Genomic DNA, 11,435 nt, shown 5'->3' with positions numbered 1-11,435 from the left:
TATTCTGAACTTAAGAATATCATAATGATACCATACGTTTAGTAAATAATTTCATGTATTTATAAAGTAATATTCAGTCCGATTTTTACTTCGAGATACTATAAAAGGAATATTATATTTATATAGATACATAAGTAAGAAAGAGACAGTCTCGTTTATTAATCGACAACGCAACACGCTTCATGTGTACAAGTTTTCGATCAAAAAATTGGAATCGAAGAATCAAAAAACATTACGCTATTTTAAATTTAATCAACAAAGAACATAACAACATCGAGTAAATAATAATAATACGTGCCATATGTTAAGAGTACAATTCATCTTATGAGATACGCATTTTTTATATCTTTTTCCTTTTTATACAATTTTCGATTAGTCTTTCTCGACATGCAAATTATCAGGCAAGTATTTTTCGATACTTTTACATTCTATTAAACTCTTGTGTGTATATAAACGCAATGTCATTCGTTCGAAAGTCAATTGAATCACTGACCAAGAACAAAATATCATACATTCTAATTATTTTGTAAGATGTTCATCGATAACTAAGAATAACGTACAGATTATTTAAAGATAGAAGCTCTCTCTGTAATATTTGTATTATGGCAATGCATAAACATGGCAAAGATTTGCATCGAAATCTCTTGACACGAGATTCTAAATTCCGAACAATAGCCTGTTCTCTTTTTAAGGGTATTCTGAAGTAAGAAAAACTGACAGAAATGGAAATAAATACTATCATAATACATGTGCTACTTTGTTTACGTGTTTTGTATATTGTAAATTACATATACTAATTTGTTTAAATGAAATCGGTCACAAACTGAAAATTTATACGAGTAGAAGAAAACTTGTAATCGCTACGTAAAATAGCAGTCATATAATTGCAACTGGTTTATAAAATCTTTCGCTTATTTGTTACCGATGTATATAATAATTTTAAATATATTATACAAATGTAACACGAACCATGAGTGGCGGTCGATCCGCATTACATCTTCATATTTCAGGATGCATCTAAATATATTTTTCACAAATTGAGAAATGGCGAGCAAACTTATTGTTCATAGATTATCGTCCAGTAACTCTACAAATAATTGCTACAATATTATTAGTAATAATGATAGAAATGGTAATAATAATAATAATAATATTAATGATAATAATAAAATATATCATATAATATAGTAATAAAATTTGTAAAGACTTTGAGTCTTTGAAAAACATAACGAAAACAGAGCTTCCTTTTTGAACTACAGAACAAAGCGACTTAAAATTAATAAATTGAATCAGTTAGAAAACAATTTAAACTGGTCCTGAGAGTCATCGATATATAATATAATATAAGTGATGACTATAAAAACAGGCGTATCAATTTAGCACAAAATCATTTGTGTCAATGTTCGTGGCTGCAATTCTCATATCGTTATCTAAACACATTACAAAGTGGTCACCTGGTATCATGAGCTTGCAAGTGATTGGGAGCATCTGCGAATGTGAATTTTAATTTGTATGCTTCTGCTACTAATATTCCTATTTCTGAATCTGTCCAATTTTGAGTAGGCAGGTTTTGTAGCATTAACATTAGCCCCTAAACAGTAATAATAAACTATCTCCATCTTTCTTTACTTAATAACTGAAAGAAAGCTTTACATCGAATTATAGTTTGCACTAGTGCTATGGTCTAAACTTACTTGAAAATCAGGCTGCAATAAAAGATGACGTCTCCAACGAAGAAGAAACGCGGCGCATACATAAAGTTGAAACGAAGCAAATCGATCAGATTCTGCTAAATAAGTGTCCCATAGACGAATGGTACAATGTAGAGGGATTTCTCTTGTTAATAGATTATTCATCCATCGGAAAGAAAACTGTAAATAATCCACGCCATGTTGGTGTAGATGCTGATGCAAAGGTACTAAAGGAATGAATTACATCCGTAATTATCCAAAAACAAGGTACAATGGAAAGAAAGAAAAACAGAATGTTCCAAACGACTGATTTACAAACCATCAATTCTTTGTATCAGTTCTTTCAACTGATTTACTTTGTGCTGAATGCCTAATTGAGCAAAGATATAATTATCCTGAATACCATCGAGAAACTTGGACAAACACCAAAAGCTATCTGCTTCTATAATATCTCGTTGTTCTTTTTGTAGTGATGCAACATCATAATTTTCTAAATCTTGCCATGCTGACACAGGCACTGCTTCTTGCAAGAACACGAGAAAAAAAGGTGTCACTAGATCATTCATTCCCTAAAAACAAAGAAAATTGCAAGGAAAAGAAATGAAAATAAAAACAATTTGAAGATGACAATTAAAGGTAGAACAACGGACGTAAACATACTTGAACGTAACCAGAGGCGGGATGTCGAATCGCCCAAATATAGAGTATTCTTTCAAAGATGAATTGCACTGTTGTTTGTTGAAACAACGAAATAAGCGGTGACATTCTTGGAATGTCAATGTGTATTTGACGATATGTATCTTGGAATCCTTCATCTCTTTCAGTATCATAATACTGTTTCACTAAATTCCAATAATCCAATCGTTTCCGTTCTAATACGTGTTGCCTTCGCTCCAAATTAGCTGGTAAATACTCCTGGATGACAAAAAACAAAATTAAAAATTTTTTACGATATTTTATCATTATGCATAAAACGTATGACACAGTTTACCTTTATTACTTACAGACAATAACCTCCATGTAACAGAACGCAGTCTTGCAGGTATGCCCGACCACGACAACTGCCTCAGTTCGTCTAAGTTTAATACAGAAGCTTCCAGAAGGGACTGAAATTTATCTACTTTACTTTCCCCATCTACAATTATTAACAAATCAAAACTAAGGATACATTAAAGATAAATGGATGTAAAAAATTGTTCCATAAGCACCTTGTTCTTTAGAAGGTACAAAAAATTTAGTAGGTGCGGTTGTTTGTCTTAGCGGTTGTGGCCTGCCTGGGAATTGAGTTGGTTTATGTTGCGGGGAAGCACCGTACTTTACACCCACATCTTCTGTGGAATGTTGACTGTTATTCACTTGAGAATGCATAGATAAATTAGCATTTCGCAAATGCAACGGTTGCACAGCTAATCTTTGGAGAGCTTCCGCCCGTTTTTCCTCCGGAATAATTTCTTGAACGCGATGCGTAGATTTTACATTTGTCCCTGAATCTATGCATGCTTTTCCTGACCTATGACTATTAATGACACTGATAGCAGCAGACTGGCTAACTCGTTTTGATATTTTTACATCTGAGACTGTGCAAAACTCATCATCTCCCGAATCCCAAGCATCATCTACACTCTCTTGAAAATCTTGAAATGATGTAGAGCCTCCACTACTTCCTGATATAACTCCACCACTTGCAGATATTATATTAACTGAACTGCCAGACATCAGTGCAGTACTACCTATTTTACCAAGCTTACCATCTTGTTTGGGACTTGGTCTTTTATTAAAAATATAAAAAATTATATTATTCTCAATAATCAATACTGAAGATTAATTATAACTTTATTTTGACCATTATTAGAAGCATAATATTATTATACATACCTGCCTGGAACAGCACGAGTATTCTTTTTCCAAAAAGATTGATACGTTTGGTAGGCTTCGCCTTGGTGACTCTGATTTTCCATAATTATTAGAAATTATGTTAACTAGCACCTGTCACCTTTCCCAAATAATTAAAAAAATGGTACAAAGTCCTCATTCCCTTAGAAAAGTTTACTGAAACAAATTTTGATGATAGTGTTTGTTATTATTATTGTTACACTGTCTTACACAGTCTTATTAGTCTTTGGGTTATTATCATTGTTATACTAAATATACAAAATTACAAAGGTCATAACATTTCATATATAAGCGCCAAAAATAACAGACATTAGTGAACATATGTAATTGTTATTTTTTTCTAATTCATGTTAGTTTATATTATATAAATTTTAATACATAAGTTTATCCAACTTATTGTTCATCTTATGATAAATATATCAACAGTTAAGAATAATATACAGCTATTTTGTATAGGATAAAAAAAAACATTTATTTGTTATATATATAAAGATTATATTAAAAATTATAAGTTATAATAACAAGCAATCTCTAAAAGATATAGAAAAACAAAAATATTGTAACATCAAATCTTCATATTATTTTTAATTATGAACAGGTTAGGTTACACTGTACAAATATTTTGATCGCAACGAGTGACTAGGAAGAATGGAGATAATACCATTACATCTAAAAATATTTATACAATAGCGTAGTTACGTCAAGAATGAACAAACTAAAAAGGCATTTAACATTAAGTAAGGTTTAAAGTATGGGACACTGTGCGTATAAGGCGAATTAGTTTTGATTTCTTGTTTTAGTGCACTCAACATTTCAATCAAGATGTTAAAACAAGTGCACTATAAACTATATAACATTAAGTGACTTTTTAAAAATTTACCAAATGTACAAGAAATAAGATATGATACAAAATTTTGTTTGATGTATGTACACTCACTGCTTTTGACGTATGACACGTCTTTGCTGGTGCTGCCATCAAAGAAATGGCTAAATTAAATTTTGCATAGGTATATCAGCATATGTACAATACTATTCGTTCCACTACATCACCTTTTTACATACCATATACGTAAGTACAATATTCTTTTCTTGTTAAAACTATACTAGTAATTTTAAAACCTCTTGTCTGAAAAAATATCCTTCTCTTGATATCAATTAAACTAACACAAAACTTATAAATAAAAACATTAATGTTATAAAGTACAATAACGTTATGAAAAATGGTTTTTAATAATAGCTAACAATAAATATATATAAAACAGTAACAGTTTCTCGACTAAATGAAATTTCGCGGTAGAGAAAGTAGTCTGCTAGGAAATCAGCGATTCTCAATATTTAGAAAAGTTTAGTGTACATCAATACATATATCAACTTTCTTTATATAACTTAAACTTTAAACATTTGGTTTAATAAAACATAAAACTTTAAAATCTCATTTGAAAGTAAAATCTATATAGAATCATTTGTATATGTCCTTATAAAATAAATGTGTCACATAAAAGTGTTGATGTAATATTTATTATTTTCTATCTTATGAATCTACGAATTAGAAAAAATGTTTTAATTGAAAATATTTCTTTAAATTGTGTATACTATTCTAATACTTATATTGTCATTTCTTAGCTTGAGGAGGATTAGATATGTGATAGATTACATAAATATTAATATACATGTATAATTAAGGTACAGAATTTCATAAATTCGAAATCTAGAAAGATTACACGTGACTATCAGTGACTCTTGAAATTTTTAATAATTAAATTTGTCACCTTTATAAAAATACGATTGGTTATTTTTTATGAAGAACAAGCATTAAACAAAATTATCATCGTGCTGATTATATGTTGATGATCTCGAAAGAAGTTCTTAACAAATCTTTCTTTTTAAAACCGTGATTTCGATGTTACATATATATATATATCGATCACCATTATACTGTGTAGAGTTAGTGTCACGTGTACAATTGCATCGTATGTGATCTGACCGATACCAACATAATCAGTGTTCTGTCAGTCAGTCGCGTATGTTTTACACCGTTATGTTTGTAGTTGCGTGTTACAAGAATTCTTGCAAATCTTGAACAAAAATGTAAAAACGTCTACTTATAATCTTTTACATTGTAACATATACACATATTAGAATCTGATTATATTAACTTAGAAATGTTATTAAATAAGTATTAGTTTCCTTATTTTCCTTGTGAATCGGATCTGCTACGTTTTGACATTTTATGGATTCATGGTAAGTTACGTTGAAACGTTTACATATAGTAATTTATATTATTATTAGAAATTATAGATTATAAAAGGATCAGATTTTGTTAATTTATAGGCATTGATTAACTGTAATGTATTCAATTTATCAATTGCCATGATTTCATCGTGGATTTATATGAGCGATGTAGGTCTATCGGTACCATCGCGGTAATTCAGTTATACTACTTTCTTTGTAACATTCTACTTTAGATCGCTTCCGGGTTCATGTATCGTAGTTGCCAGTTTATTTTATAGAACAGAAAGAATTCTAGTAATAAGGTTGCGATTGAGGTTTTCACACTTTTAATAACAGTTATGACTACAATATGTATTATGTTTATTTAATATGATAATATCTTCTTCTCTTTACAATATTTTAAATTCAAATTAAATACATATATAAATTTACATATAGTTCGCACATATAAAAAGAAATCAGTAAATTGGTTTTTGTTTCTATATGTACATGTATATATTGTCTATATATATATTTACTATCTATGATTTTTATTTCTAGCATTATCACTCTACTATCACCTTCCACCTGCATATATCTGAAGAAAATATCTTTTCTGCAAAGCTAGGAATATAATAACAAGAACATTCCATGATAAAAGTATATATCTATATCATTCACGGTAAACATTTGACACTGTTCTTTCAAAATTAAGTCTTTTTTATTAATACAATCTTTAAAGAAATGATAATGTTGCTCTGAAAAATATATTTTATCTTATCGTCAATATATCTTTTCTATCAATTTATGTTAATCTATGAACTTGTTTGATATTTGTATGATTATCATAATCAATTTTATATATCAAAATACATAGATAAATTATAAAAGTAAAGATATGTTATAATACGAAATTGCCTTTATTTTTTTTGTTGTAGTTTATTTTTAATAGTTATATTTACAAATTACAAAATGTAATTTTTATGATGGAACAAGAGAAATAACGACCTAAAATTAAAGATAAAAGCACAATTAAGAAATCTGTCTTAAGGAATATATCTTTCATCTCTAATAATTAACATATCTGGTGCATAAAAGGATCATCTTACAAAATATAAGATCTCTATGCTGTATATTTATTGAATGTGAGACTGTTTTATTTTTATACATATCCCACATATAAATTAAGTGTCAATAAATTAAATAGTAATATACAATATTTTATCTTTTTAGCATATTAATTCAAATATTATCAAATATATTCAAATATTAATTCAAAATGTCAGACATCGAAGAAGATGAGGTATGTATGCATAAGTAAGGTTGTTTCATTATTAGTGATAATTGGCAGTATCTTATTCAAATTTTCATTCTCATGATTTTAGTTTCAAGATGCTCAAGAATCTTTACCACAGTAAGTATTTTATTGATATACCTGTACATATGTACATTATATGTTTTAAATTAATTATATTTTGTTTCAAGGCCTAGTTCTATGGATTTGGATACAGCAATAATGGAGGCAAAAAAAGCGATACACTATTTTTTTAATAATGATTTTGAAGAAGCAAGAAAGATTATGGAGCCCTGGGCAGGCAGTAGCATGTATCATTCTTTAGGAACAAGTATATTTGCATTCCTCGAGGCTATTCTTACATCTGAACAAGTATTAAACCACAGTAAATTGTGATATTCGGAAAATATGTCTTTCAATAATACATTGTAATGTGTATTGCTTAGAAATGCATTGAAAAGGCGGTTGGAGCTGTAAAACAATGCATGACTGTGTGCTTGAAACAACGTAAACATGTTACACTAACACAAAATATTGGCAAAATGGTGAAGAAGACTAACTACGATGCTTATACAATTGGTAATGTATACACTTATACCAGATTGATCTGTACCATCATGTCTTATCAAGCTAGTCATATTATTTTTGTCTATAATGCATTGTCAACACAAAATTTCCTGGAAAGCATGTAATACTTTATATGTAAGTCGGTTTTTAAATTAACAGATAACATTTCACTACCAGTAACTTATACTAATTTAGATATTTAAATTTCCTCTTTGTAGCAAAATTTTGGAATATTGTCAGGACATTTTGTTATATTTGTTATATATATATATATATATATATATATATATATATCAATCTGGATAATTCAATAGTCATAGTTCATTATCTAATGCGAAGTATTTTGATGTACGAATTTATTTACTAACAAACAAGTTTTTCATTTTTAATAATTAAATTACCCACATATTATAACATGTTGTGGCATTGATATTACTAAATCATTAAGCATGCAAGGAATGATATCAAATTACTATTGCAGAGGAAGTGCATGCGGAACTCTGTTATGCCGAGTCACTTTTTTTAAAATCGATGCTCACGTTTGTGGAGGACGAGACTTTGGTCAGCTTTGTTAAAGCTGGATTGAAAATTCGTACCTGCTTTCTGTCGTATAAGTAAACGAATCATAGTGTGAATTATCTATGTAGATGTTACGTCGATTAAAAAATAGTATATTACTTATGTACATTATTTTTTTCAGAGAATGTTTATCAATTTTAAATAATCGTAAATGGGAAAATAATGCTCATAAGATACATTTTGAGAGCGGTGTCCGCACTGGTATTGGTGCATTTAATTTGGTATGTGGTATTAACAATATTTACTATACAAAATAAGTTGCAATAACTATTTTTGAGAATTTTTTAGATGATTTCCCTGTTACCAGCGAAAATTATCAAACTGTTAGAGTTCATTGGATTTTCGGGTGATAAGGTACTAAAATATCTTTTACTATAAAAAATCTTTGTATAAATCTTTCCATCTTATGATGACAACATATTATTTTCATCAATAGGAATATGGTTTGTCGGAATTAGAAGCGGGGTACGGAGAAAGAAGAGGATTAAGGCACGTGTTGTGCGCGATGTTTCTTTTGTCTTACAATTTAATAATATCATTTGTTCTGAGTCATACAGACGGTGATCTATACTGGTGTGAAAAAGTTTTGGAAGAAGAACTGAGTCTTTATCCAAACGGTATATGGTTTTTGTTTTTTAAAGGCAGACTAGAACTAACGAGAGGAAATTTTGAGAAATCTTTAGAATGGTATACAAAGTCTTGGAAAAGTCAAGATCTATGGCCTCACTTTCATCATATTTGTTTCTGGGAATTAATGTGGGCACATTGTTCGCTGCAGCAATGGGATGAAGCTGCTACGTTTGCAGATGCTTTAGCCAAAGAATCACATTGGTCACGTACAATTTATTTGTATCAAAGAGCTGCGATACTTATGATGCGGAAACCACCGGTACAAAGCGAAGAGAAGCAAATGATAGATACTCTAATGATGCAAGCGTCTACCTTTAAACAACGTATTGCAGGGAAGTCATTACCAATGGAAAAATTTATAGTAAAAAAAACTGAACGGTACTTTGCTCAAAAAAAAAACCTGGTCCTTCCTATATTTGAACTTATGTATGTGTGGAATTTGTTTCGCATAGTAGGCAAACGACAAGATTTGACGTTAAACATGTTTAAAGTAATCGAAGAAGCTGAAAAGGAACTTGCGAAAGCTTCGTAAGTCTTTCGATCGATTTCATTCCTAATCTAATTTAGAATATTTATCTGGTAATATACAAAAATTTCAAATATTTTACAGGAAAACAGAATATCACACGGATAATGAAGCACTCTTATTGCTTCTAAAGGGTGCTTGCTTACGACAAATGAAACATCCTTTGTTAGCTGAAAATTGTTTAAAACGCGTTCTCGAGTTGGACAAATCGATCAAAGAAGATACCTATTTACTTCCTTATGCAACAGTAGAATTAGCTTTGCTGGCACAAGATCAAGGAAATATTCAACTCGCTATTGGATATTTAGAGGACGTCAAGTAATTTCTATATGATTCATTTTAGACGTTCACATAACATTTGTTATTCAGTTGTTAACTCTTATTCGTTGCAGAAAAACATTCGCTGGATATCTGTTGGAATCCAGATTACAGTTTAGGATCCATTCCGATTTAATGAAATTGACTGGAAGGAAGGCCGAAGATATTTTAGTATAATAGTACCTGAAAGATAAGTTTTCTGCGAGAAAGAGTTCATTACTACCAATAGCATCACACTATTGCAGATTCGGGCACTATTAATTTTTTGTTAAAGATTTATTTTTATGTAATAAGTTATTAATGATCTTTAATGCTCATTTTGGAACTAATGACTTCTAGAATTCCTGTTTAATATTATCGGTTTTTTTCTATTGTATAGAATATTTACATCGTGTATATTCTTGCTGGTTTTTACATATCAACGAATATCTTTAATGATATTGATTAAAAAGTATCATCTTTGACGATGATATTTATTAAGTATCTAGTACATATATCATTCATTGAATTCATTGAAAAGATCTAGAGAAAGATTTAAACATTGAATGATTTTTTTAAATTTCAGTTATTTTAATTGTAAGAGATATTAGCGAATTTGTATCGATAGTATAATGCGACAGTTTAATTGGTGGGAATAGAAATCACTATTGTTTATATGTATACGTTCTCCATTACACATGTTGTATTTGCAGTGTTTAATAAATTGTAAATCAAACAGAATGTAAGAAGAGGGTGAAATGGAAATAAAAGTAATTTATTGCTGATTAGACTTGTTACAAAAATGGTTGACTTATGATTCTGCCTTTTGCATTATTTTATTTAACATATTTTTCCTGGTTCTCATATAATAATTTTAATATGACAGATAACAGATTATGTTGTAAAAAACCATGAAAGGGTCCAAGAATATTGGTAAGTATTACTGAGTATCAAGAGAATAGAATAAGATACCAAGAGAGTAAAGATATTCGAAACTTTTGAAAATTCGTGGAAATGATGTCATTTTTTTAGGAAATTCGAGAGCAAAAAGTTTACCGTACGAACAAGAAACTTCTCGGTCGGTTTTGCAGTTTCAGATTACGAGAACATGATAACGGAAGAAATTACACACTTCCAGCGATTTTTGTAAATGTCGTGCAATTCCAAGAATTTCTCGAAATCCCGAAATTTTTTGCTCCTCGAGAAGTATTTCGGCCGGTTTTACAATTTTGTATCAGGAAGTGGCATGGCTCCAGCAATTCTTGGAAATTTCATCATTTATATTCCGGGAATTTTTTTAATTTGGAGTTTTGGAGTTTTCGAAGAAACTTTTCGTCAAAATCTTGATTTTGTATCAGGAGAATATAATCTTGCAAAAGGTGGCACTGTTTAAAAAATGGTTACTAATTTTATTTATACAGTTATTAGTTGAGCACCACTCAAAAATGTTGCTTTTTATTAAGTTTCATGGGATCACCTGCAAATGGCACCACTATGTCAAAAACAAGATACACGTTAATGGTATGTAATTAATTAATTAGGAAAAAATCTGAATAATATTATACAAAAACGATTTCTGGGAGTTAAAACTTTGATTTGATTCCTGAACTGATCTGGAAGTCGCCCGAAAACAGACGAAATTTCACTTTTCAATTTCTTCATGAAAATATTAATCCCACTATTTCACCACTAGGTGGTTATTGGACAACTTTTTAAACTTATAACATCTTATTATTAAGAAACTGGG

General features: G+C 29.6%; 2 protein-coding genes across 11 annotated transcripts; one reads left to right on the top strand and one right to left on the bottom strand.

Moving 5' to 3' along the window:
* Positions 1-135: 135 nt before the first annotated feature.
* Positions 136-4,647, bottom strand: Tbc1d22 (TBC1 domain family member 22). Of its 4 annotated transcripts, none has more exons than XM_069115865.1 (8): positions 4,522-4,647; positions 3,567-3,740; positions 2,900-3,459; positions 2,696-2,826; positions 2,352-2,606; positions 2,011-2,260; positions 1,695-1,918; positions 136-1,591 (listed from the first exon to the last, which is right to left on the bottom strand). In XM_069115865.1, exons 2-8 carry the CDS (start codon positions 3,647-3,649, stop codon positions 1,451-1,453), a joined length of 1,644 nt encoding a protein of 547 aa, XP_068971966.1. In that variant the 5' UTR covers positions 3,650-3,740; positions 4,522-4,647; the 3' UTR covers positions 136-1,450. The 4 variants fall into 4 exon arrangements, with proteins under 4 accessions (XP_068971966.1, XP_068971965.1, XP_068971967.1 ...); XM_069115864.1 differs by having other exon boundaries at positions 4,465-4,553; XM_069115866.1 differs by lacking the exon at positions 4,522-4,647 and adding an exon at positions 4,246-4,443.
* Positions 4,520-10,491, top strand: LOC138181192 (tetratricopeptide repeat protein 39B). 7 transcript variants are annotated; one of them, XM_069115859.1, is made up of 13 exons: positions 4,520-4,653; positions 6,357-6,455; positions 6,734-6,940; positions 7,029-7,098; positions 7,181-7,209; positions 7,281-7,461; positions 7,536-7,668; positions 8,138-8,270; positions 8,357-8,456; positions 8,524-8,589; positions 8,672-9,393; positions 9,476-9,709; positions 9,784-10,491. In XM_069115859.1, the coding sequence occupies exons 4-13, from the start codon at positions 7,075-7,077 to the stop codon at positions 9,884-9,886; spliced, it is 1,725 nt and encodes a 574-aa protein (XP_068971960.1). In that variant the 5' UTR covers positions 4,520-4,653; positions 6,357-6,455; positions 6,734-6,940; positions 7,029-7,074; the 3' UTR covers positions 9,887-10,491. The 7 variants fall into 7 exon arrangements, with proteins under 7 accessions (XP_068971960.1, XP_068971959.1, XP_068971964.1 ...); XM_069115858.1 differs by having other exon boundaries at positions 6,357-6,477; XM_069115857.1 differs by lacking the exon at positions 4,520-4,653 and adding an exon at positions 5,565-5,825.
* The last annotated feature ends 944 nt before the right edge of the window (positions 10,492-11,435 follow it).

This window comes from Bombus flavifrons, chromosome 6 (assembly GCF_040668555.2).
Source record: "Bombus flavifrons isolate JBK064 chromosome 6, iyBomFlav1_principal, whole genome shotgun sequence".
In the NCBI taxonomy this organism is placed as follows: Eukaryota; Metazoa; Arthropoda; class Insecta; order Hymenoptera; family Apidae; genus Bombus; species Bombus flavifrons.
The sequence above is the reverse complement of the archived record's forward strand: the minus strand, read 5'-3'. Positions and strand labels throughout refer to the sequence as shown.